Source organism: Mercenaria mercenaria, chromosome 9, assembly GCF_021730395.1.
Source record: "Mercenaria mercenaria strain notata chromosome 9, MADL_Memer_1, whole genome shotgun sequence".
Classification (NCBI taxonomy): domain Eukaryota; kingdom Metazoa; phylum Mollusca; class Bivalvia; order Venerida; family Veneridae; genus Mercenaria; species Mercenaria mercenaria.
Window position 1 is genome coordinate 22,865,811 of NC_069369.1, and position 24,907 is coordinate 22,890,717.

Sequence of the window (24,907 nt, forward strand, 5' to 3'; positions counted from 1 at the left end):
GGATGACAAAGATATGGACCGGACACGAATGCACTATCATGAAAAATGACGTTTAACGTCTAAGTGTGTCCTTGACCTTTGAGCTACGGACCTGGGTCTTGCGCGCGACACGTCGTCTTACTGTGGTACACATTCATGCCAAGTTATTTGAAAATCCATCAATCGATGACAAAGATATGGACCGGACACGAAAATTGCGGACAGACCGACAGACGGACAGACGGTTCAAAAACTATATGCCTCCCTTCGGGGGCATAAAAATGTTAGAATGTTTTCGATAAATAAAACCTAAAATTATCAACTGCTTTTGTAAAATTCTTGAAAAAGATATATACTAATTAACGTAATACTAACAAAATATATTATCAAAATCTGAAAAGTGGATCCCTCGGAAGCACTGATGACAAGGCTAATAGTGAATATTGCAAATTCAATTTGGTTGAGACCGCATTAACTGTAGTTGGTTAATTTTGTACACTAGTCAGCAGTGTACATGTATCTAGATAATTTGCAATCATGCTTTGCACGGAATGTCACGGATCAGAGGGATAGACTGGCTATATTTATCACTACAACCCGGCAAACTGTATGAAATCTAAAGTGGTAGTATATTCATGGCATGGAATACAACATTATTGAAGATAAATGAGCCGCGCCATGAGCAAACCAACATAGTGCGTTTGCGACCAGCATAGATCCAGACCAGCCTGTGCAACCGCTTTCAAAGCCTATTGCAATTAGGGAAACCGTTAGCGAACAGCATGGATCAACGCTGTCTGGTCAGGATCCATGCTGGTTGCAAACGCACTATTTTGGTTTTCCCATGACGCGGCTCAAATATTCTGTTATAGTATGTGTTTATCATTCGAAGATCGCTTTTAGATTCTTAATCCGATATCACACTTTGGAACTAATAATATTTTACTGTTGCTGTTGTTGTTTTTCAATTTATCATTGTCGGTATTTTTATTTATTTAACAACTTATGTTCTATATTAAATCTAGATTTAAGTCTACCTTCACTTACTGCCTGCTTCGTCTTTGGTAAATTATAAAAAAAATACTGGCAAAAAATAAGTCAAGCCAGCTCCTAAGGTTACCTCCGAATTCATACTTGCCTTGAAGCAAAGGAGTTCGGCACGATGAGTGATCATTCTAGAAATGAGACAGAAACCTCATCCAAATATTATAATACATGCATACTAATTATATATGTATTATACTGAGATTTCTGTCTAACATTGATCACTTATAATCCCGAACCCCTTTGCCTTAAGTCTAGATTTCATCTACGTCTTTTTATCTACTCCAGGTTATAGACTAAGGGTCCTTAAAGGTGAACTTCATTCTCGGGTTTGACTGTACTTTAAAAAAGTGAAGGTAAAGCTTTAAACCGTGAATGTCTATAAAATTCGGTTTTTATATCATTTAGTTCCGGTACATTGATCCACTGCCATTTCATGTACACTGCTGTATTGTATAAAATCAGTGGGGTGGATTATAGTAAGTGAAATATTTATTTTGTAGCGGCTTCTGTTACACCTTAGGGCAATATGTCAAAATGTCAAGCAGAAATTTAATTCAGGTTGTAAACTGGATTTACACGTTTTCAAGGTAAGGCGGTTTCTTCTGTAAATAACATTTATACATGCACGCAAAATTGTATTGTAATTAACAGGTCGGAAACTTCCCATGGATTGAGAGACGTTCCCTCAATCTAAACACAAATGTCTTTCGGTCGAAAGACTTTATTTAGCTTATTTAGTGTTGATAAAACATGAAAATCATTAAAACAACCATTTAATTACAGTCGCATTATTTATTCATTTAAACAACTTATTTCAAGTAAACTTTACAAGATACAGCAACAACCACCGCTTTTTGTTAATTTTGATTTACAGGAAAAAATTATGTTTTTGGATTCTAATATGTGTATGAATGACAAATCAATTGTGTTTTTGAATGTAAATATTACCGATAAAGTTTTATGGGTTGTTAAAGTCATGTCCTAGATTCTGACACGTGACAACTTTTCAGGTTTTTGTGCAAAAGTGTCCGCAGTTAATTGCATTTTTCCGCTACATGATTTATTTTAATATGACTTATTCATCCACATTAAAGGAACATTTCCCTAGTTTCTTTAGAGAGATTACGAAGCTATTCAATAAAAAAATATGACTGAAAATTTAGCCCCATTCAAATACATGGTACTTTCACTTTGGAAAACAGTGTATAATTTCTAATCTGCACATTTTTAAGTTTTGAAAATCATACAGTATTTTAAATACCCTCTATGTAACATGATAAGATAGGTTTGAAAAGTGAACTCGAGAATTTCAATTTTTTTGTGGACACAATTTTTTTGGAAAGTCTGAACAAGGCTTTGAAAGAGTTATCTTTCATGTGGTTATTGCTACTTCAAGATACACATTTTCGTAGAAGTTTGCTTAAGCATTATAACTGTATAATGTTTAAACAAAATTTCCAAATAATTTGGATTTTGAAAATTTGATAAAAGAAAGATATTTTTCTACCTTTGAGAGTTTTAATGATTCTTTCATTGATTTTCATCGCTTAAGCTAATTTGAGTCTTTAGATCTGATTTAGAGACAATGTTTAGATCAAGAGAATGTCTCTCAATCCAGGTGAAGTCTTCGACCTGATTAAGTTATAATAATTAAGTTAAAATTAACATGGAAACACACCTAGCAGGTGGAAATATTACACTAATCAATAGAATAGTTAGCAACAACCACCACTTTTTGTTAGTTTTGATTTACATGTATAAAATTATGTTTTTGGATTCTAATATGTGTATGAATGACAAATCAATTGTGTTTAGAATGTAAATAACCTATACTGTGTTGGTGCGCCGTAAAACCCAAATAAATAAATAAGAAAATATTACCAATAAAGTTTTATGCGGTGTTAAAGTCATGTCCTAGATTCTGACACGTGACAACTTTTTCAGGTTTTTGTGCAAAAGTGTCCGTAGTTAATTGCATGTATTTGATTTATTTTAATACGACTTATTCATCCACTATAAAGGAACATTTCCCGAGTTTCTAATTTCCTTCCGTATTGTATGTTGCCGAACTACTTTCATTAATATGCATGAGCTGACACAGTTGTTTAAATAGCGCACACAAAATCATCACTCATTTCATTTTAACATCAACAAACATTTAAGATTTCGTTCGATTACAAATAAACAAACAAAAGATGGAGGTGTATAATAAAAGGGTCATTACAACATTAGGTAGATCTGGGATTTTGTATTCGGCCCTCGTGGATTTTGCAAGGACGGACATGTATGGTCCAAGCGCGCATCGTGGGATCCGATCTGGCAAAATCCACTCGAACCGAATACAGCGTCCCAGATCGAGTTACTGTTATAATAACCCTGTTATACAGAACGAGCACAATATCTTATAGCTGGAGACAAAAACGTTATTGTGTTTTTAACACTGTATAACGATTAAATAAAACTGCCATTTTTGCTGGACTACATCATGTACATGTACTTGTATTGATCTAATGTACACGCCCTGATGTCTGCTTTTATGAAATTAAATTTTTATGGCCGCCTTTTCATTCAGACACTATGGGTTTCTTCTACTGACAATAATTACATGAAAGATAACTCTTGCATACCCTTGGTTTAGGATTTCCAAATAACAATCGCTTTTCAGACTTGCTTGTTACGCTGTAGAAAAGGTATTTTAAATACAATGTACTTCAAAAGATGCAGTTGGAAACTATATGCTATTTCCCAAATTGAAAGTACTATATATTTGAATGGGGCTAGGCTAAAATTTCATTTTTATTAGCTCGACTATACGAAGTATAAGGAGAGCTATCCTACTCGCCCCGGCGTCGGCTTCTTTCCGCGTCCCCACCTTGGTTTAAGTTTCAAGTTTCAAGTTTATTCAAGTTTATTCATTTAGTCATGGCATATTACATGCATAGTTTTGGTGCACTTTCTCTTTTTCCAACTTATCTCTGTAATTACTTGATGGATTTGATTCAAACTTGAAATACTTATTCCTCATCATCATTCACACCATCTGACATAAGGGCCATAACTCTGGCACCAATATTTCATGAATTATCCCCCTTATCACATAGATTTTCAAGTTAAAGTTTTGATGCACTTTCACTCTATCTCTGTTATTACTGGATGGATTTGATTAAAACTTAAAATAGTTGTTCAACATCATCACCCACATCGTATGACACAAGGTGCATAACTCTGGCACCATTTTTTTATGAATTATTCCCCCTTTTTACTTAGAATTCCAGGTTAAAGTTTTGGTGCACTTTCACTCTACCTCTGTAATTACTGAATGGATTTGATTCAAACTTAAAATAGTTGTTCAGCATTATCACCCACAACATATGACACAAGATGCATAACTCTGGCACAATTGTTCATGAATTATTCCCCTTTTTACTTAGAATTTCAGGTTAAAGTTTTATGCACTTTCACTCTATCTCTGTTGTTACTGAATGGATCTGATTCAAACTTAAACAATTGTTCAACATCATTACCCTTATCATATGACACAAGGTGCATAACTCTGGGACCAATTTTTCTTGAATTATTTCCCCTTTTTACTTAGAATTTTAGGTTAAAGTTTTGATGCACTTTCACTCTGTCTCTGTTATTACTGAATGGATTTGATTCAAACTTAAAATAGTTGTTCAACATCATCACCCACACCATATGACGCAAGGTGCATAACTCTGGCACCAATTTTCATTAATTATTCCCCCTTTTTACTTAGAATTTTAGGTTAAAGTTTTGATGCACTTTCACTCTGTCTCTGTTATTACTGAATGGATTTGATTCAAACTTAAAATAGTTCTTCAGCATCATCACCCACACCATATGACACAAGGTGCATAACTCTGGTACCAATATTTAATGAATTATGTCCCTTTTTGCTTAGGATATACTTATAAAGTGTTTTGATACATTTTATCTTTACCTCTCTTATTACTTTATGTTGATATTTTTGACTTAGACTCAGGCTATTGTGCAATATCTTCATCAACAATTGGAGTCATTAAACACTCCAGTGACAGCTCTAGTTTCCTCAGATGTGCCCAGTTTCACTATCTAGCATCGAAATAGTCGAGCGCGCTGTCTCCTGTGACAGCTCTTGTTCAATAGCTTGTTCTGTCTCTAAAACCATTAGTGGAATATTCCTTTGTTATGAAAAGTTATTTCTAGTTGCTTTGTCAACACTTCCAAGAGCATAACTTTCAGGTTCTAATCAAACTAAGCCAAAGCTGGTGTTTGTTGCTACTTTCACTAAACGATTTAACTTCAGGAATTAACGTATGCTAGAATTTGGTGCGAAAATTTTCCCAATAACAGAATTTCTTCAAACTTTGGATATTGAAGGACAATCATCTAAGAAACAAAAAAAAAAAAAAAAAAATGCAATAAAAATCATAGGTCACCGGTATCAAAAAAGAGTTATCTGCCCTTGAAAACGGCATTTCCCCCAAAAATGACGTTTTCAAGGGCAGATAACTCTTTTTCGAATCCGGTGACCTATGATTTTTATTGCATTTTTTTGTTTCTTAGATGATTGTCCTTCAATATCCAAAGTTTAAAGAAATTCTGTTATTGTGAAAATTTTCGCCCATTTCATATACAGGGAATTCTAGCATACGCCTTTAATTGTGTAAACTTGACTGTGCGGAAAGAGCTTCAGTTGTTAAAAGAATTTATATTAGCTGTGCCATGGGAAAACCAACATAATGGCTTTGCGACCAGCATGGATCCAGAGCAGCCTGCGCATTCACGCAGTCTGGTCAGGATCCATGCTGTTCGTTAACGGTTTCTCAGATTACAATAGGCTTTGAAAGCGAACAGCATGGAGCCTGACCAGACTGCGCGGATGCGCAGGCTAGTCTGGATCCATGTTGGTAGCAAAGCCACTATGTTGGTTTTCTCATGGCGCGGCTCAATTATTATGTATTTCGGTGACTCCTTTTTAGCTCGACTATTCATAGAATAGTAGAGCTATTGGACACGCCCGTGCGTCGGCGTCCGCGTCCGCGTCCCGATTTGGTTAAGTTTTTGTATGTAAGCTGGTATCTCAGTAACCACTTGTGGGAATGGATTGAAACTTCACACACTTATTCACTGTGATAAAATGACTACAAAAATATGCCCCTTTTTTCGACTTAGAAATTTTTGGTTAAGGTTTGATATGTAAGCTGGTATCTCAGTACTCACTAATGGGAATAGATTGAAACTTCACACACTTGTTCACTGTCATGATCTGAGGAGGTCCCATAACTCTACTTTTTTCAAAATTATGCCCCTTTTTCCACATAGCAGTTTCTGGTTAGGTTTTTGTATGTAAGCTGGTAACTCAGTATCCACTAATGGGAATTGATTGAAACTTCACACACTTGTTCACTGTCATGATCTGACATGCACTAAGCAGGTCCCATAACTCTGCTTTGCTTTTTTTTCAAAATTATGCCCCTTTTTCATCTTAGCATGTAAGCTGGTATCTCAGTACCCACTAATGCGAATGGATTGAAACTTCACACACTTGTCCACTGTCATGAACTGATAAGCACTGTGCAGATTCCATAATACTGTTTTGCATTTTTACAAGATTATGCCCCTTTTTCGACTTTCGTATTCATTCAATTGACAAGGCTGTTGAATAGTCCAGCGTTGCTGTCCTCCGACAGCTCTTGTTAATAAAGAATTTTCCTTTCAAAAAATGTACAGATAGGTTCACTAAAAATAATTCTTAATTGTTTTACAAAACAAAAAGTGCAGCATTTTCATTTTGTACGTCACTTTATTTTCATTCAAAAAAATGGTTTAACTAATCAAATTTAGCGGCAAGTACTTTTTCCTCTACTGATATATATATATTGCTACAGTAGAGGAAAATGCACGAGTTAAAGTTTACAGTGTAGTCTAGTGGTATGCTTATGATACACTGTTTTAGGTAACGAGCGGTGTATGAGCTATCAATTGGTATGTTATGCTTATTTTTATTATATACCTATTATAACAGTACCTCGATCTGGGATGCTGTATTCGCCTGTCGTGGATTCTGCAAGGTCAAATCACACTCGGTGCTTGCGCGCCTCGTGAGATCCGATCTGACAAAACTCCACTGGGATCGAGGTACTGTTATAATAACCCTATTAGACTATTTGATGTATTGGTTGTTGTTAGACGTATCAAGTGGTATGATTTATACGGGTTGATGCTGAGTAAGATGTATCAAGTGGTATGATATACTATTTGATGTACGAGTTGATGTAAGACGTATCAAGTGGTATGGTATACTAGTTGATGTACGTGGTATGGTATACTATTTGATGTACGAGTTGATGTAAGACGTATCAAGTGATATGATATAATATTTGATGTACGAGTTGATGAAAGACGTATCAAGTGATATGATATACTATTTGAAGTACGAGTTGATAAAAGACGTACCAAGTGATATGATATACTATTTGAAGTACGAGTTGATGAAAGACGTATCAAGTGATATGATATACTATTTGATGTACGAGTTGATGAAAGACGTATCAAGTGATATGATATACTATTTGATGTACGAGTTGATGTAAGGCGTATCAAGTGATATGATATACTATTTGATGTACGAGTTGATGAAAGACGTATCAAGTGATATGATATACTATTTGAAGTACGAGTTGATGTAAGACGTATCAAGTGATATGATATACTAATGATGTACGAGTTGATGAAAGACGTATCAAGTGATATGATATACTATTTGAAGTACGAGTTGATGAAAGACGTATCAAGTGGTATGGTTTACTATTCGGTGTACGAGTTGGTGTAAGTCGTATTTAATGGTATGATATAGTATTTGATGTACGGGTTGGTGTAAGACGTATCAATTGGTATGTAATACTGTTTGATGAACGAGTTGGTGTAAGACGTATCAAGTGATATGATATACTATTTGATGTACGGGTTGATGTAAGACGTATCAAGTGGTATGGTTTACCTTTTAGCGCCACTATTCGGAGAATAGGGGGGCTATACTACTCGCCCCGGCGTCGGCGTCGGCGTTGGCATGACCCTTTCTGGTTAAAGTTTTTCGGCAACCTTTGTTTTTCTGTCATATCTTTGTTACTATTGTTTATATCTTACTGTAACTTCACATAAACATTGTCCAGTATACAAACAATATATGTATAGGGGCTGAGCCTATTATACCCAAGGTCAATGTCACCAAGGTGTTATACTTAGATTATTTTTAAGGTTAAAGTTTTTCGGCAACCTTTGTTTTTCTGTCATATCTTTGTTACTATTGCTTATATCTTACTGTACCTTCACATAAACATTGTCCAGTATACAAACAAAGTATGTTTAGGGACTGAGTCCATTATACCCAAGGTCAAGGTCACCAAGGTGTTATACTTAGGTTATTAGCTCGACTATTCGAAGAATAGTCTAGCTATTCTACTCACCCTGGCGTCGGCGTCGGCGTCGGCGTCGGCGTCACACCTTGGTTAAGTTTTTGCATGCAAGTACATACAGCTATCATTTAAAGGCATATAGCTTTGAAACTTATTTATTCTTTTTCTAGGTCAATTACCAACCTCACTGGGTCAAGTTCCATAACTCTAACATGTATTTTGAGCAAATTATGCCCCCTTTTGGACTTAGAAAATTCTGGTTAAAGTTTTACATGCAAGTTACTATCTCCAAAACTAATGCAGATATTGAATTGAAACTTCACATGTGTCTTCGGGGTTATAAAACTAGTTGATAGCACCAAGTCCCATAACTCTGACCTTCATTTTGGCCAAATTATGCCCCCTTTTGGACTTAGAAAATTCTGGTTAAAGTTTTGCGTGCAAGTACATACAGCTATTACTAAAAGGCATATAGATTTGAAACTTATTTTTTCTTTTTCTAGATCAATTACCTACCTCACTGGGTCAAGTCCCATAACTCTGGCATGTATTTTGGCCAAATTATGCCCCCTTTTGGACTTAGAAAATTCTGGTTAAAGTTTTGCGTGCAAGTACATACAGCTATTACTAAAAGGCATATAGATTTGGAACTTATTTATTCTTTTTCTAGATCAATTACCTACCTCACTGGGTCAAGTTCCATAACTCTTAACATGTATTTTGAGCAAATTATGCCCCCTTTTGGACTTAGAAAATTCTGGTTAAAGTTTTACATGCAAGTTACTATCCCCAAAACTAATGCAGATATTGAATTGAAACTTAACATGTTCCTTCGGGGTTATAAAACTAGTTGATAGCATCAAGTCCCATAACTCTGATATGTCCCCTTTTGAACTTAAAACTCTTTTCATATTTAACATTTTGGGTAATAATTTCCAGCTTCTGTGACAATATTTCGAATAGTCGAGCTTGGCTGTCTTATGTACAGCTCTTGTTTTTAAGGTTAAAGTTTTTCGGCAACCTTTGTTTTTCTGTCATATCTTTGTTACTATTGCTTATATCTTACTGTAACTTTACATAAACATTGTCCAGTATAAAAACAAAGTATGTACAGGGGCTGGGCCCATTATACCCAAGGCCAAGGTCACCAAGGTCTTATACTTAGGTTATTTTTAAGTTTAAAGTTTTTCGGCAACCTTCGTTTTTCTGTCCTATCTTTGTTACTTTTGCTTATATCATACTGTAAGTTCACATAAACATTGTCCAGCATACAAACGAAGTATGTGTAAAGGCTGGGCCCATTATACCCAAGGTCAAGGTCACCAATGAGTTATACTTAGAATTATTTTCATGTTATTTTTTTTTTCGAAAGCTTCGTTTATAGACGTATCTTTGGTACTTTAAAAGATAATGACTTGAAATTAAAAGTATTTGTTTATAATCATCTGCATGTGTGACTACATACCCCATAACTCTAATTGTGTTTTTGACAGAATTATGCCCCTTTTGTACTTAAACTTTTTTGCAATCTTCCCTTTCTGGATACTACTTTAATGCAATATAAGATACAGACTTGAAACTTAAAATGTATCTTTATCATCATCATCATCATATGCATGTGTTGTAACAATCCCCATAACTCTGATTTGTATTTTTGACCAAATTATGCCCGTTTTATACTTAATTTGTTTTACAAACTTTGTTTTCTGGACATAAATTTGGTACTATATAAGATAATGACTTGAAACTCAAAATATATCTTTACCATCATCATCTGCATGTGTTGTAACAATCCTAATAACTCAGATATATGTATTTGATGGAATTATGCCCCTTGGTGTATCTTCCTTTTAAAGCAGAGGTCTCTTATTCAGACATATATTCATTTTACTGTCAAGTCCCCGAATAGTGGAGCGCGCTGTCTTACGGACAGCTCTTGTTGATGTACGAGTTGGTGTAAGACCTATTAAGTGGTATGCTATACTGTTTGATGTACGAGTTGATGTAAGACGTATCAAGTGGTATGATATATTATTTGGTGTACGAGTTGGTGTTAGACGTATCAAGTGGTATGGTATAGTATTTGATGTATGGGTGTACGGGTTGATGTAAGACATATTTAATGGTATGATATACTATATGATGTACGGGTGTACGGGTTGATGTAAGACATATTTAATGGTATGATATACTATTTGATGTACGGGTGTACGGGTTGATGTAAGACATATTTAATGGTATGATATACTATATGATGTACGGGTGTACGGGTTGATGTAAGACGAATCAAGTGGTATGGTGTACTATTTGATGTACGAGTTGGTGTAAGACGTATCAATTGGTATGGTATACTATTTCATGTACGAGTTGATGTAAGAAGTATCAAGTGGTATGATATACTATTTGGTGTACGGTTGTACGGGTTGATGTAAGACATATTTAATGGTATGATATACTATATGATGTACGGGTGTACGGGTTGATGTAAGACATACTTAATGGTATGATATACTATATGATGTACGGGTGTACGGGTTGATGTAAGATGAATCAAGTGGTATGGTATACTATTTGATGTACGAGTTGATGTAAGACGTATCAAGTGGTAAGATATACTATATGGTGTACGAGTTGGTGTTAAACGTATCAATTGGTATGATATAGTATTTGGTTTACGGATGTACGGGTTGGTGTAAGACGCATCAAGTGGTATGATATACTTTTTGTTGAACGGGTTGAAGTAAGATGTATCAAGTGGTATGGTTTACTATTCGGTGTACGAGTTGGTGTAAGTCGTATTTAATGGTATGATATAGTATTTGATGTACGGGTTGGTGTAAGACGTATCAATTGGTATGTAATACTGTTTGATGAACGAGTTGGTGTAAGACGTATTAAGTGGTATGATATAGTATTTGATGTACGGGTTGGTGTAAGACGTATCAATTGGTATGTAATACTGTTTGATGAACGAGTTGGTGTAAGACGTATTAAGTGGTATGATATACTATTTGATGTACGGGTTGGTGTAAGACGTATCAAGTGGTATGTAATACTGTTTGATGAACGAGTTGGTGTAAGACGTATTAAGTGGTATGATATACTATTTGATGTACGGGTTGGTGTAAGACGTATCAAGTGATATGTAATACTGTTTGATGAACGAGTTGGTGTAAGACGTATTAAGTGGTATGATATACTATTTGATGTACGGGTTGGTGTAAGACGTATCAATTGGTATGTAATACTGTTTGATGAACGAGTTGTTGTAACACGTATTAAGTGGTATGATATAGTATTTGATGTACGGGTTGGTGTAAGACGTATCAATTGGTATGTAATACTGTTTGATGAACGAGTTGGTGTAAGACGTATCAAGTGATATGATATACTATTTGATGTACGGGTTGATGTAAGACGTATCAAGTGATATGATATACTATTTGATGTACGAGTTGATGTAAGTCGTATTTAATGGTATGATATAGTATTTGATGTACGGGTTGGTGTAAGACGTATCAAGTGATATGTAATACTGTTTGATGAACGAGTTGATGTTAGACGTATCAAGTGATATGATATACTATTTGATGTACGGGTTGATGTAAGACGTATCAAGTGATATGATATACTATTTGATGTACGAGTTGATGTAAGACCTATCAAGTGGTATGGTTTACTATTTGATGTACGAGTTGATGTAAGTCGTATTTAATGGTATGATATAGTATTTGATGTACGGGTTGGTGTAAGACGTATCAAGTGATATGTAATACTGTTTGATGAACGGGTTGATGTAAGACGTATCAAGTGATATGATATACTATTTGATGTACGGGTTGATGTAAGACGTATCAAGTGGTATGATATACTATTTGATGTACCAGTTGATGTAAGACGTATCAAGTGGTATGGTTTACTATTCGGTGTACGAGTTGGTGTAAGTCGTATTAAATGGTATGATATAGTATTTGATATACGAGTTGATGTAAGACGTATCAAGTGGTATGGTTTACTATTCGGTGTACGAGTTGGTGTAAGACGTATTAAGTGATATGATATACTGTTTGATGAACGAGTTGGTGTAAGACGTATCAAGTGATATGATATACTATTTGATGTACGAGTTGATGTAAGACGTATCAAGTGGTATGGTTTACTTTTCGGTGTACGAGTTGATGTAAGTCGTATTTAATGGTATGATATAGTATTTGATGTACGAGTTGATGTAAGACGTATCAAGTGGTATGGTTTACTATTCGGTGTACGAGTTGGTGTAAGTCGTATTTAATGGTATGATATAGTATTTGATGTACGGGTTGGTGTAAGACGTATCAATTGGTATGTAATACTGTTTGATGAACGAGTTGGTGTAAGACGTATTAAGTGGTATGATATACTATTTGATGTACCAGTTGATATAAGACGTATCAAGTGGTATGGTTTACTATTCGGTGTACGAGTTGGTGTAAGTCGTATTTAATGGTATGATATAGTATTTGATGTACGGGTTGGTGTAAGACGTATCAATTGGTATGTAATACTGTTTGATGAACGAGTTGGTGTAAGACGTATTAAGTGGTATGATTTACTATTCCGCGTACGAGTTGGTTTGTATTTATTTTTCTCCGTCCCTGTTTTTGACTTTGACGAATGTGCAAACTTAAATGCGATTTTCTCTAAAATCGTCTAAGAAGTTATTTATTTCTGTACAACACGAACATTTCATCGATTAATCCAATGTTTACTTGTCCTCATATCTTGCCCTGGTATTTAATGAGTTTTAATGGCGTGCAAAATCCGGTGAATTACGCCCAAACTTGACAAGCGTAATACTTTGTTCTCGTTGTTTTTCATTAAATTCTGCCTGAAGCAGTTTTACAATGAAGTTGGATAGAGGACATATACTTCCTCATCATTAACATATACAATTTCCTTCAGGCTGTTTTGTTTGTTTTAATGTTTTATTAAAACATTCGGATGTACAATTTCCATTTGGATGTTAGATTTATTCACATCGTTGTTTACTTTGTTTGTGTCTGCATTTAGAACGGTAAGTTTTTAGTTGTTGTTTAAATATAGTTATACATATTCTGCAGGTCGTTTGATAACTATCCCGACGAAATAATGAACAGAACAGAACAGACATAATGGTTAACTTGGTCTCCGTAAAATCCCGCAATAAGCGTGAGCATTGCGAAAACATCTATTTACTTTATTTTTGTAGCAGCTATTTTAGACGAGCTGTAGATTTTTTTTTTTTTTGTAACAGTTTATTAATCATTTCGAACGCAGTTAAAATTTCAATAGCAGCGGTGACTAGTTTTCCATATTAAAGGTGGAATTGAGAGTTCAGAATGAATTACTCCGTTTCAACATTTTATTGTTTACAAAATTCTACATATGTTCGATTCAAGGCAGGTTTAATATTTTTGATTTTCCGTCAACTTTTACGTCTACATACCGTCAAGTATACGTAATTGACGTCAAGTATTGAACATGTCTCGTACAGTTTTCTTAAATTTCGTAAATGGCTTACGAAAGGTTCGTGGTTCTACCCAGGTGCCCACCGTGATGAAATAATGCATGGAGGGGCACCTAGGATCTTCTTCCGACATCAAAACTGGAAAGTCGCCATATGACCTATAATTGTGTCAGTGCGACGTACCCCCCCCCCCCCCCCCCCCCCCCCCCCCCCTAAAAAATCACTTAAAATATACGTTCTATGAAATCTACTTATTTATATTGTCTATGAATATGTTAGGAAATTCGCATTTTTCACCAAACCCAGTTATGCGACTGGAGTAGTTCTACATTAAAAGAATCTTTCTCTGGTTTAAGGTGCAGATGGAAATATTAGTTTCGAGGGTAACAGGATCTGCCGAGTTGATACAAACAGTTACCTGAGGTTCTTTTTCTTGCATACCGTATTATTAAATTAAAAGAATAAAAAGATGCTTTCTTTCAGCACTCTTTTATAAAAGTAGCAAATTAATTAACTCATAGCATTTATAAACGGCAACACAAGCGTCATCTTATAACCTGGGACTTAAGATGGGGGTTTCCAGCACCGACAGCAACATGGGAAAATCCTGTCTGAAATGTTTAAAGAATCCGTTCTCGCCTACCAGAGGTCTACCATGGTTCCCTGGTTCGTCTCGTGATTTTGACGAACCTCTGATGAATGAGAATGAAAAAATCTGGCATGTTTAAAGAATGCATTTTGTTAATTAGCCTTTAATGTTGTTGTTGTTGTTATTTTAATCTCCAGCTGTAAAATGTTACGATATGGTCACAATAAACAGACCCGGTCAGTTTTTGATCATTTTTAACTTTTTAACGCATATCTTAAGACAAGTTAACACAAAGTTATATTTTCTTCTAAAATATCCAAACAGTTGAAATAAATTAACATTCTTAAGTATATATTATTCACACAGATTGACCCTTATCATGCTAGACACGATTGATTCTGCCTTTGCGACCATTGTAGATCATGATCTGCACTGTTCGCCACTCAGTCAGTATCGTTTTGGTAAGCACCCCATTTAACAGTTAATGGTGCTGCCCAAATTGAAAGATGGCCATGTTCATCATAAAAATTAGAAACAAGCAGGGTAAGGCTTAAGATTAAACGAGATTTTCTTTCAGAAAATTCCAAAGTTCTTATGTGCAGCAAAACCAGAACTATCACTTAGAAACGTAACTTGTAGAATCATATTTGTTCTATTTTTCTTTTGCAATAGATGCTGTTTATATACTTATTTAGAAACACTCAGATGGCGTTTGCCTCGGGCTATAATAAAGTGATTGACACTTCCTACTTTCAGAAGTTTTCAAATCAAAGGTGTAATAGCAACGTACATGTATCACAACCTAAGAGAAATAAATAAATTGTAAATTGCAACCTTTACTCGTAAGATTTCATGCTGATTGAATTTCCGTATGACAAAGAACTTGTAAAAATATGAAAATAGATAAACAATATATGTAATGACTATAAACTCGGCTGTGCCAAAATTTGCCAAATTTGAATATGAATAATTAATGTGATAACAAGAAGTGGTCACAAAGAAATATTATAAAACATACACATGAGCGTTGGTTACAATGCTAAGATTGGTTTTGTAAAATTATAAATCGAGCTTCGATAACTTTTGCATCATAATGCGTGCACGGATAATAGCTCTTGCACCAGATGAGAAGTTGTCAATTAAATATGGAAAACAACTATTGCAGTGTTGTTGTTAACTAACTAAATCATTGATATAATGTTCATTATCAAAATGCATTATCATAGATGTTTCCTTTATGTTGCAGGAATGACAGGATGAGGGCGAACGGCGGAAATAAATAATCAAGAATTTCATCCAGGCGTCGCTCAGTCTCCTTTGGGAGAAGAGACTACAAGACTAGGTCATCATGAGAATCCGACGTAAAAACTGTCTCAGCAAAATTGCCTTCGTAATAGCCTCAACAGTACTAATTTCCGTTTTACTTTGGGGATCTGGAAATAGGACAGAAATTACTCAGGAAGTCGGTAGCGGACCGCTAAATTTTGTGTTCCCTAATCGAATTGTAGACAGTTTGTTTAACAGATCAAATATTCTAAGTTTTGATGCTCAGAAGTGTCTTTCAAGTATTAATAATATTAAAATAACAGCCAACTATACTTTGAATAGCGTCCTTGACAAAATTAAAATTATTTTTCAAAATGGCCACATTGACGCAGTGGACCAAACTGTTGACCATCTGCAAAACTTAAACATACTTCAGCCAGTTACAAAACCAGGTACCGAACCGCTTGAAGTTATTGTGATTCCTCATTCACACAATGATCCAGGCTGGAAAAAAACATACAAAAAATATTTCGACGACGAAACTACGCATATCCTTACAAATATGGTTGACAAACTGTACCAGTATCCGGATATGACGTTTATTTGGGTGGAAAGTTGTTTTTTAGATAGATGGTGGACAAATCAGACTTCTGAAACGAAAGAAAAGTTTAAGAAGTTAGTTCAGAGTGGTAGACTTGAGATCACTTCCGGTATGTGGGTGGCTCCTGACGAGGCATCGCCGCACTACTTCGCTCTCCTAGATCAGATGATTGAAGGCCACTACTGGATCAAAAAGAATCTTGGCACAGTACCGGAGTCTTCTCTAAACTTTGACCAGTTCGGTTACTCTGCAACTATGCCATATTTGGCAAAAAAGGCTGGACTTAAAAATGTCCTTATAAAGAGGATTCATAGAGGTCTTAAAGAACGTTTTGGTAGACAGCAAAACCTTAATTTTCACTGGCGACAGTTTTGGGACTCTGAAGGAAAAGATGATATCTTCAGTCATGTAAGTGTTCTTTATTTTCTATAGATTAGAAAGTATCAAAAAATTACTTTTTTTCTTTGGGTAGGTTTCCAGTTGATCAATAAGATCTGTAGGAAGAACAAAAACAAAATATAGTGCACCGTTAAGCATGTAGTTTTTATGCTCCCCGATGGGGGAGGGGGCATAAACGGTCGCCACCTTGTCCTCCCGTATGTCTGTCTGTCTGACACTTCTTGCCCGAAGGATAACTATTGAAGGCACCAAGTTGTAACTTTATACAGAGCTCATTTAAAGGAAGTGCGGTGAAAGGAACCGTAACTCTGAATGATCCCGTCTTTGAATTATCTCCCTTGTCTTGAAAACCTTGTCCAGGCATAACTTGAATACTACGTAAGATATTGACTTGATACTGTACATATTGATAGAGGTCAGTGAGAGAAAGAGTGAAATGGCAAGGAATTATAACTCTAAGTGGTCCCATTTTTGACTTTTATCTTTTTTTTAAAAATCCTAGTCCGGGGCATAACTTGAATACTATGTAAGGTATTGATTTCATACTTAGCATATTAATAGAGATCAGTGAGAGGGGGTGCATTGACAAGGAACCATAACTCTTAAGTGGTCCCATTTTTGAATTATCTTTCTTATTTTGAAAAACTTGTCAAGGACATAATTCGAACATTTATTTCTTGATAGTGTATAATTCATTTGGTGACCCTAATTATTTAGTCTGACAAGAATACTGCCATGCTACTTTCAGACATTCATATATTACATTACCCACAAGTTCTTGTCACCTAACTTCATCAAGTATCAAGTCTACTGTGTTATTCTACAATAAATAAATTCGTTTTCAAATAAAATAAACGTTCTTCGTTTATTATATTCCCACCTCACAAGACAGTCTGGTACATTTCTCCTTGATACAACCTTCATGACTGAAAAGCCCCTCATGATACAGTAATTTCGGGGAGCATCCATCGGTGTTACCGATCGCCTTGGGTTATTTTTTTGTTTTGTTAGAATTTATCGAGTAAATGTAAACACCGACATCTAGCATCACGCGGATCCACAAGCCTTGGTACAAAAAAAATGCACATTTTAATGCACTGCCATTGTACATAAATATACGTGTAGATCATCTCATGTGACCGGCATTGTTTTCTATTCCGCATAAACAGTTCTTAAAGGTTTATTATATTCAAAGTTCATATTTCAAAAACATGAATAGGCCTAATTACTTCATAAACTGTATGTAAACATAAAATCTATAATTTTATGTATATTAACAGACCTATGCGTTACTTTTGAAATAGAACAAACACTTACCCGCCCCCCGCTTAGCTCAGTAGGTAGAGTGTTGGTCTACGGATCGCGGGGTCGTGAGTTCGATCCTCGGGTGGGAAGTATGTTCTCCGTGACTATTTGATAAACGACATTGTGTCTGAAATCATTCGTCCTCCACCTCTGATAATTCATGTGGGGATATTGGCAGTTACTTGCGGAGAACAGGTTTGTACTGGTACAGAATCCAGGAACACTGGTTAGTTTAACTGCCCGCCGTTATATGACTGAAATACTGCTGAAAAACGGCGTTAAACCCAAAACAAACAAAGAACAAACACTGTATACATGTTTAGATAAATACAGTATTAAGTGTGTGCTACCATTAAAAACTGGCTCTTTTTAAGAATTGCATGCCATTCAATCATTAACGTAGCTGTATAATATTATGCAAACTTAATTTGTATATTTAGTAATAATGTATAAAATCCTCATCAAATGTATTTAACATACATTTGATGGTCTGTATACAGTTGCAATCAAGTATACATCATCGCGACATTTCACTTTAACCCATAATGATTCAGGCAGCGGTATTTCTAAATCAGGAATTCTGCTAGATATTAAGTGTTCTGTGATAAACATTAAAAGGCCTCCTGAATGACAAGTACTATCCTTACGATATAATTCACCAAAATGCTCTAAAATTAAAACATTTGAGTTCACCGAAGTATCAAGGTGCGTCTCAGTGAAGCAGAGAATATCAAAGTCTAACCAATTGTCGCGAACAAAATCTAATTTATTACGGATACTTCTTATATTTTGATGAAAAATCGATAAACAGTTGTCTTCATTATTCACCGGTCCCGGATTTAACTCAATATCGCCAGCTAAAAATAGCAACAGTTTTGTCATAGTAAAATCATATTCAGTATTCGGAAACAAAACTAGTTTATCAGTTAAAGATTCATTGAATCTAACACAACCGTTGATTTCTGGGATAGGTTAAACATTTCTATAGAAAATGCTTTCGATATTAGCAGTAAGATTCTAATTGTAGGAGACATTAATGAAGACCAGCTTAATATGAACAATCATAAACTGCGAGATATATTAATTTTGAACAATATGTACAACGTAATAGTAGAACCTACGCGAATAACGCCTTATTCGTCCACACTTCTAGACCCAACTGTTATTTCAAATGATATTTCAGTTTTACATAAAGGAACATTTAATACTCCAGCTAACATTAGTGATCATTTAGGCACATTTGCTTACATTAAATTTGACCGACCTTCTTCAGTACCATATAAAAGACGTGTTTGGAACTATAAACGAGCAGATTTTTCAAAAATGAATGAGTTGATTAGAACTACAGACTGGTCTTTTATAACTTCAAACACGATTCATGAGGCAACTATTTCTTTTACTAATAAACTCCTAGATCTAGCAAAGACCTGTATTCCATCCACATATGCAACAATACGACCAAACGATAAACCTTGGTATGACTCTGCAATACGTCGTGTATCCAGGCAAAAAGATCGCAAAAAACAGATCAAAAAATGTGTCTGATTGGAACGAATACCTAAAATTACGTAATAAAGAAAGTAATTTAATAAGACATGCAAAACAGAAATTTTTCAATAATTTAGAACTTACTCTCTTCGAAACAAGTTCTAGCAACCCGAGATTTTATTGGAAAATGGTTAAATTATTAGTGAAACAATGCAAAGGTAACGAAGTTATTCCTCCACTTGAAGTAAATGAAAATGGCAATGTTTCTCATTTTATTTCGATAAAGAAAAAGCAGACTGTCTTAATGATTACTTTGTTTCAATTTCAACGGTTGACTCCTCTAGATCTAACCTTCCATCATGCATAATGAAGAGTAGGAACATCCTGAATGAATTTTTAGTTAATGAACAAGAGATCACTGATATTCTATCGTCTTTGCTGATTAATAAAGCCTCGGGTTCAGATGAAATAAGCCACAGAATGTTAAAAGAATGTAAAAATTCAATTTGTAAACCATTGTGTATACTTTTTAATAGATCTTTGACTGTTTGTGAATATCCAGATATATGGAAATCAGCCAATGTCATGCCTCTATATAAAAAAGGAAATAGAAATACTCCGTCAAATTACAGGCCTATTTCTCTGATTAGTTGTGTAGGAAAAGTTATGGAAAGGGTCATGTTCAAACATTTTTACAACCATTTGTATTCAAACGATTTAATATTTTCAAAGCAGTCGGGTTTCTTACCAGGTTATTCTACTGTGTATCAATTATTAGATATTTATCACCAAATATGTTCGTCTTACGATAATAAAATACCAACATGTATGGTTTTCTGTGATATATCAAAGGCGTTCGATCGAGTATGGCATGAAGGTCTAATTTTCAAATTGAAACAAAACGGAATCGGTGGAAATCTTTTGCAGTGGACCAAAAGTTACCTTTCTAATCGTAATCAAAAAGTGTTTATCGGATCGTCTTTCTCAGATTTAAAATTTGTATTGGCCGGTGTCCCTCAAGGCTCGGTCCTTGGTCCTCTATTCTTTTTAGTATATGTTAATGACATTACTGATAATCTATTAAGTGTAGCTCGTCTTTTTGCTGATGATAGTTCCTTAACTGTCTCATCTTCAAATATAGATTTCATGCAACGCACTTTAAATAATGATCTTCAGATAATTAGTGACTGGTCTCTGCAATGGCTCGTAGAATTTAATCCTAATAAAACAGAAGTAGTATTTTTTACATTAGGGTCAGAACGTAAACCTGCATTGATATTTAATAATGTTAGTCTTGACTTTGTCGAAAGTCATAAACATTTAGGAGTAACATTTAGATCTGATGGAAAATGGCATGATCATATTAATAATATTATGTCATCCGCTTCGAACGTCCTTGGATCAATGAGATCACTGAAATTTAAAATTAATCGTAATTCATTGAATCAGATATACATATCTTATTTAAGGCCCTTATTAGAATATGCATCTGTTGTATGGGATGGATGTGCCGACTATGAGAAACAAGCTTTAGAAAAGATTCAGTACGAAGCAGCACGAATTGTAACTGGCTTAACCAGATCAGTCTCAATTGAACAGTTAATGAAGGAAATAGGTTGGGTTTCATTAAAAGACAGGCGCACTATTCAAAAACTTGTAACTGTTTATAAAGCAAGACAAGGAAACTTGCCAAATTATCTAGCAGATATATTTCCTGCAACTGTTTCTGAAACTACTCCCTATCCTCTTCGTAATAATAACGACTATGAAACATTAGCCCGTCGTACTCAGATATACAGTTCCTCTTTTATTCCGTCAGCCACTTCTCTCTGTAACAATCTTGAACTAGACATAAGAAACTCGGAATCAATTAATATTTTCAAAACTAAATTAAAGACAAAATTTAAAGCGCGCAACATTCCTAAATACTACTGCGCAGGTGACAGACAAATTTCGGTATATCATGCACGCATGCGTAATTATTGTAGTAACCTAAATGGTGATCTCTTTCGTAATCATCTTCGTAATAATCCTATGTGTGAATGTCGTCATCCAAATGAGGACGCAGAACATTTTTTCTTCAACTGTACTTATTTCCAAACTCAAAGAATTAACTTATTTCGCGATACTCGTATGTTTCATCCGCTAAATTTAGAAACTCTGCTCTGTGGTAGCGATAGATATACGGATGAGGAGAATAATTTTATATTCTTACAGGTTCAAAAATACATAAAACAGACTGCAAGATTCAAACATTAATATACGATATTATGAATGAGAACATAATGTTGAGAATACTGGAATGTCTTATATATAAGACTGACTTCCCAAGGAGCTGGACCCCATCCCCCCCCCCCCCCCCCCCCCCTCTCTCTCTCTCTCTCTCTCTCTCTCTCTCTCTCTCTCTCTCTCTCTCTCTCTCTCTCTCTCATAAAATATATACATGCTTTATTTCATTTTCAAATTTACAAAGCCTTTAATTTTCCCGCCAATTTGTTTCGTGTTATATCTGTTGGGGAGGGCCGTCATCTGATGTTGTAAGAACCTGTGGCCCGACCCATTTGCTTATTTGTTTGTGTTTGTAAAAAATGTTGTATATGCTTGTAAATATTGAATGAGCAATAAAATATGTTTAAACTAAACATGCATTTGATGAGGATTTTATACATTCGAAGTAAATATCTAAAGGTTAAATATTTTAGTGAAAGATCATCTTTAAAAATTAAATGCCATTTACTGTTTTCTTTTCTTACAGATTGATACCTATGAATGGATGAGCATTTCCGATAGTTGCGGCCCGGATAGATCGGTGTGTCGCGGTTTAGACTTCTTATACATGCCTGATCTTCCAGTGCCCGGCTCATTGGCGGCAAAGAAGCCATTTCGATCTGATCATGCGTCAAATATGATGGCACAGAATTTCTATGACTTCACCAAAAAATTAGTTGAACAGTTCCGCCTCAAAGCAGCCAACTATAAATACAATGTAATGATGCTGCCACATGGCGGCGACTTCCGGTATAAGACAACATTAGAATGGGATAAACAGTACAAAAATCTGAAAGTTTTCATGCAATACGTCAATGAAAATAAGAACCTCTTCAACGTTCATATGCGGTTTGGTACGCTCAAAGATTTCTTTGATGAGGTAGATAAACAGAACCAGAAGTACGATCTTTCATTTCCGGTTGTAAGCGGTGATTTCTACACGTACACTGAAAGCACCGAATACTGGACTGGGTACTTTACAACACGCCAGTTTGATAAAAGATTAGGTAGGGAAGTGTTGGAGGGATTACGTGCTGCGGAGCTGTTTACCACAATCGCTGTGCGAGATCCTAATTTCAAAAACGTCGAAATGGAGAAGAAAATTCTGTCTATGCTTGAATCGGCGAGAAAAGATTTAGGCGTCTTCCAGCATCATGATGCTATAACAGGAACATCACAAGCTCACGTTGTCGTAGATTATGAACAATTATTATCGTCTGCTTTTACTACGGTACAAAAAGTTCTTTCCCTAGTGACGGAGTATCTTCTGGCGTCGGGGGATAGATCAGTGGATGGTAAGCTGCTTCCAGCTTTGCAGAGGACTGAATATAATACCCTTACGAAAAGGGTTCCCATCCCCGTAATTGCTGCTGGTACAAAAATTGTTTTAGTGAATTCTCTAACACAAAGCAGACGAGAAATTGTATCTCTGAATGTTAAAGTAAGTAATTTGATTGTCTTAGACCCTAAAGGAAATGAGGTCAAGTTCGATTCAGTCCCATTATCGGATGAAATTACAGAAATAACATTTGAAGTAACTTTCCCGCCAATTAGTGTTTTGGTGTATACGCTGAAGCAATTTGAAAACAAGAATTCAAAGCTTCCGCCTGAGGACCTCAAACAAAGTAAAAAAGTTGGAATATCTGTTGATGATTATTTTTGTGAAAACGATATTATGAATGTAACATTTTACAAAGAAACTGGCTCACCAAAACTTATTTGTTATAAATCTAAAAATTTCTGTACTGAAATGAAATTGGATTGGAGATACTACCGCGGACAGGGCGGAGCTTACACAATGATGTCTTTAGGAATGGAAGCGAAGGCTTTTACTGGGTCTCCGAGTGTAAAGTTTGTAAAGGGGGGAAACTTTTGCAGTGTTGAATCACAGATGCAGTATTTTTCATTTAAAGTTAGTCTTCCGTTAATAAACAGCATAACAGGAAAGGCATTAAGGGTGGACATTTTTAGCGATCTGTCACGTGCATCAGGCTTTGTTGGAGATTTGGCAATGAGAGTCGAGACAAATATTCGCTCCGGAGATGTTTTCTACGTTGATTCCAATGGCTTTCAGCTTATGGGAAGGAAATTTAGAGATACATTACCTTTTGATGGAAATGTGTATCCTATGTCCGCTATGTCAATGCTAGAAGACGATTCAATGCGGCTTATTGTTCATTCTGCGCAGCCGCACGGAGTAGTTAGTCGCACTTCCGGTAAAATTGATTTCATGCTTGATAGAATAGCCTTGAGACCGGAAATGGATCTCCCTGAAGGTGTTCGTGACAGCAAACCAACAAAAACTATTTTCTATGTTGAATTTGAGTCTGCTAAAGAATTTGAGAAGTCTGGAAGCACCGAAACAACACTACCGTCTATAAATAGTGTATATCTCAATGACATAATTCAGCATCCTGTTTATAAATTCTTTTCATTAGATAAACTAGACACTCCAAATCTTAGCCAAAGTTTCCTTAATCAAAAAGTACCTTGTGATATAGTAATTGCAAACGTTAAAAATCTAGTCGATAACACTTCGAAACCTGACGGTATGTCATTAACACTTTTCCGGCGCGCTATTAGTTGCAACGGAAACACTAAAAACAATTTTTGTGAGTTATATGATCCGGTGAAACTGGGTCCTGGCTCGCTGCTCAAAAACAAGTTCAGTAAAGTAACTGAAATGTCACTGTCTCATTTAATGCCAAAACATGAGCTCAGTGAATCTGATTTGATAACGCTGGAACCAATGGATATCAAGACATTCCATTTGCAGTAATTTTTTGTGAGATTATTTATTTTGTACGAAAAAGGTATTTTCATAATGTTATTTTATTAAAGTTATGAATAAACTAACTTATTTTTTGTTTAAATTATACATGGCACTATCATTAATATTTTTCCATCACGATAACTGTCAATCATTGATCAAAACAATGTTATTATTGAACATATTTTGTTTCCGTTTGTCTCGTCCACTGCTGCAGCTAATGACACGGTCTTCACCTTCTGGTTATCTCATGCCAACGGAAATTGTCAAACATCCTCAAAATAATTGT

At 35.3% G+C, this 24,907-nt stretch overlaps 1 protein-coding gene across 6 annotated transcripts in view; it reads left to right on the forward strand.

The window, feature by feature from the left end:
- LOC123546697 (alpha-mannosidase 2-like) overlaps window positions 1-24,704 on the forward strand; it is a 76,073-nt gene extending 51,369 nt beyond the window's left edge. For 3 of the 6 annotated variants that reach the window (XM_045333175.2, XM_053551015.1, XM_053551014.1), the window contains exons 2-3: window positions 15,768-16,796; window positions 22,336-24,704. In XM_045333175.2, the coding sequence (XP_045189110.2) occupies window positions 15,870-16,796; window positions 22,336-24,627 (3,219 nt within the window). In that variant the 5' untranslated portion in view covers window positions 15,768-15,869 and the 3' untranslated portion in view covers window positions 24,628-24,704. Of the gene's footprint in view, window positions 1-1,381; window positions 1,614-13,345; window positions 13,501-15,767; window positions 16,797-22,335 lie in introns of those variants that run through there. The other 3 variants (XM_045333176.2, XM_045333174.2, XM_045333173.2) reach the window with 3 other exon arrangements.
- The last annotated feature ends 203 nt before the right edge of the window (window positions 24,705-24,907 follow it).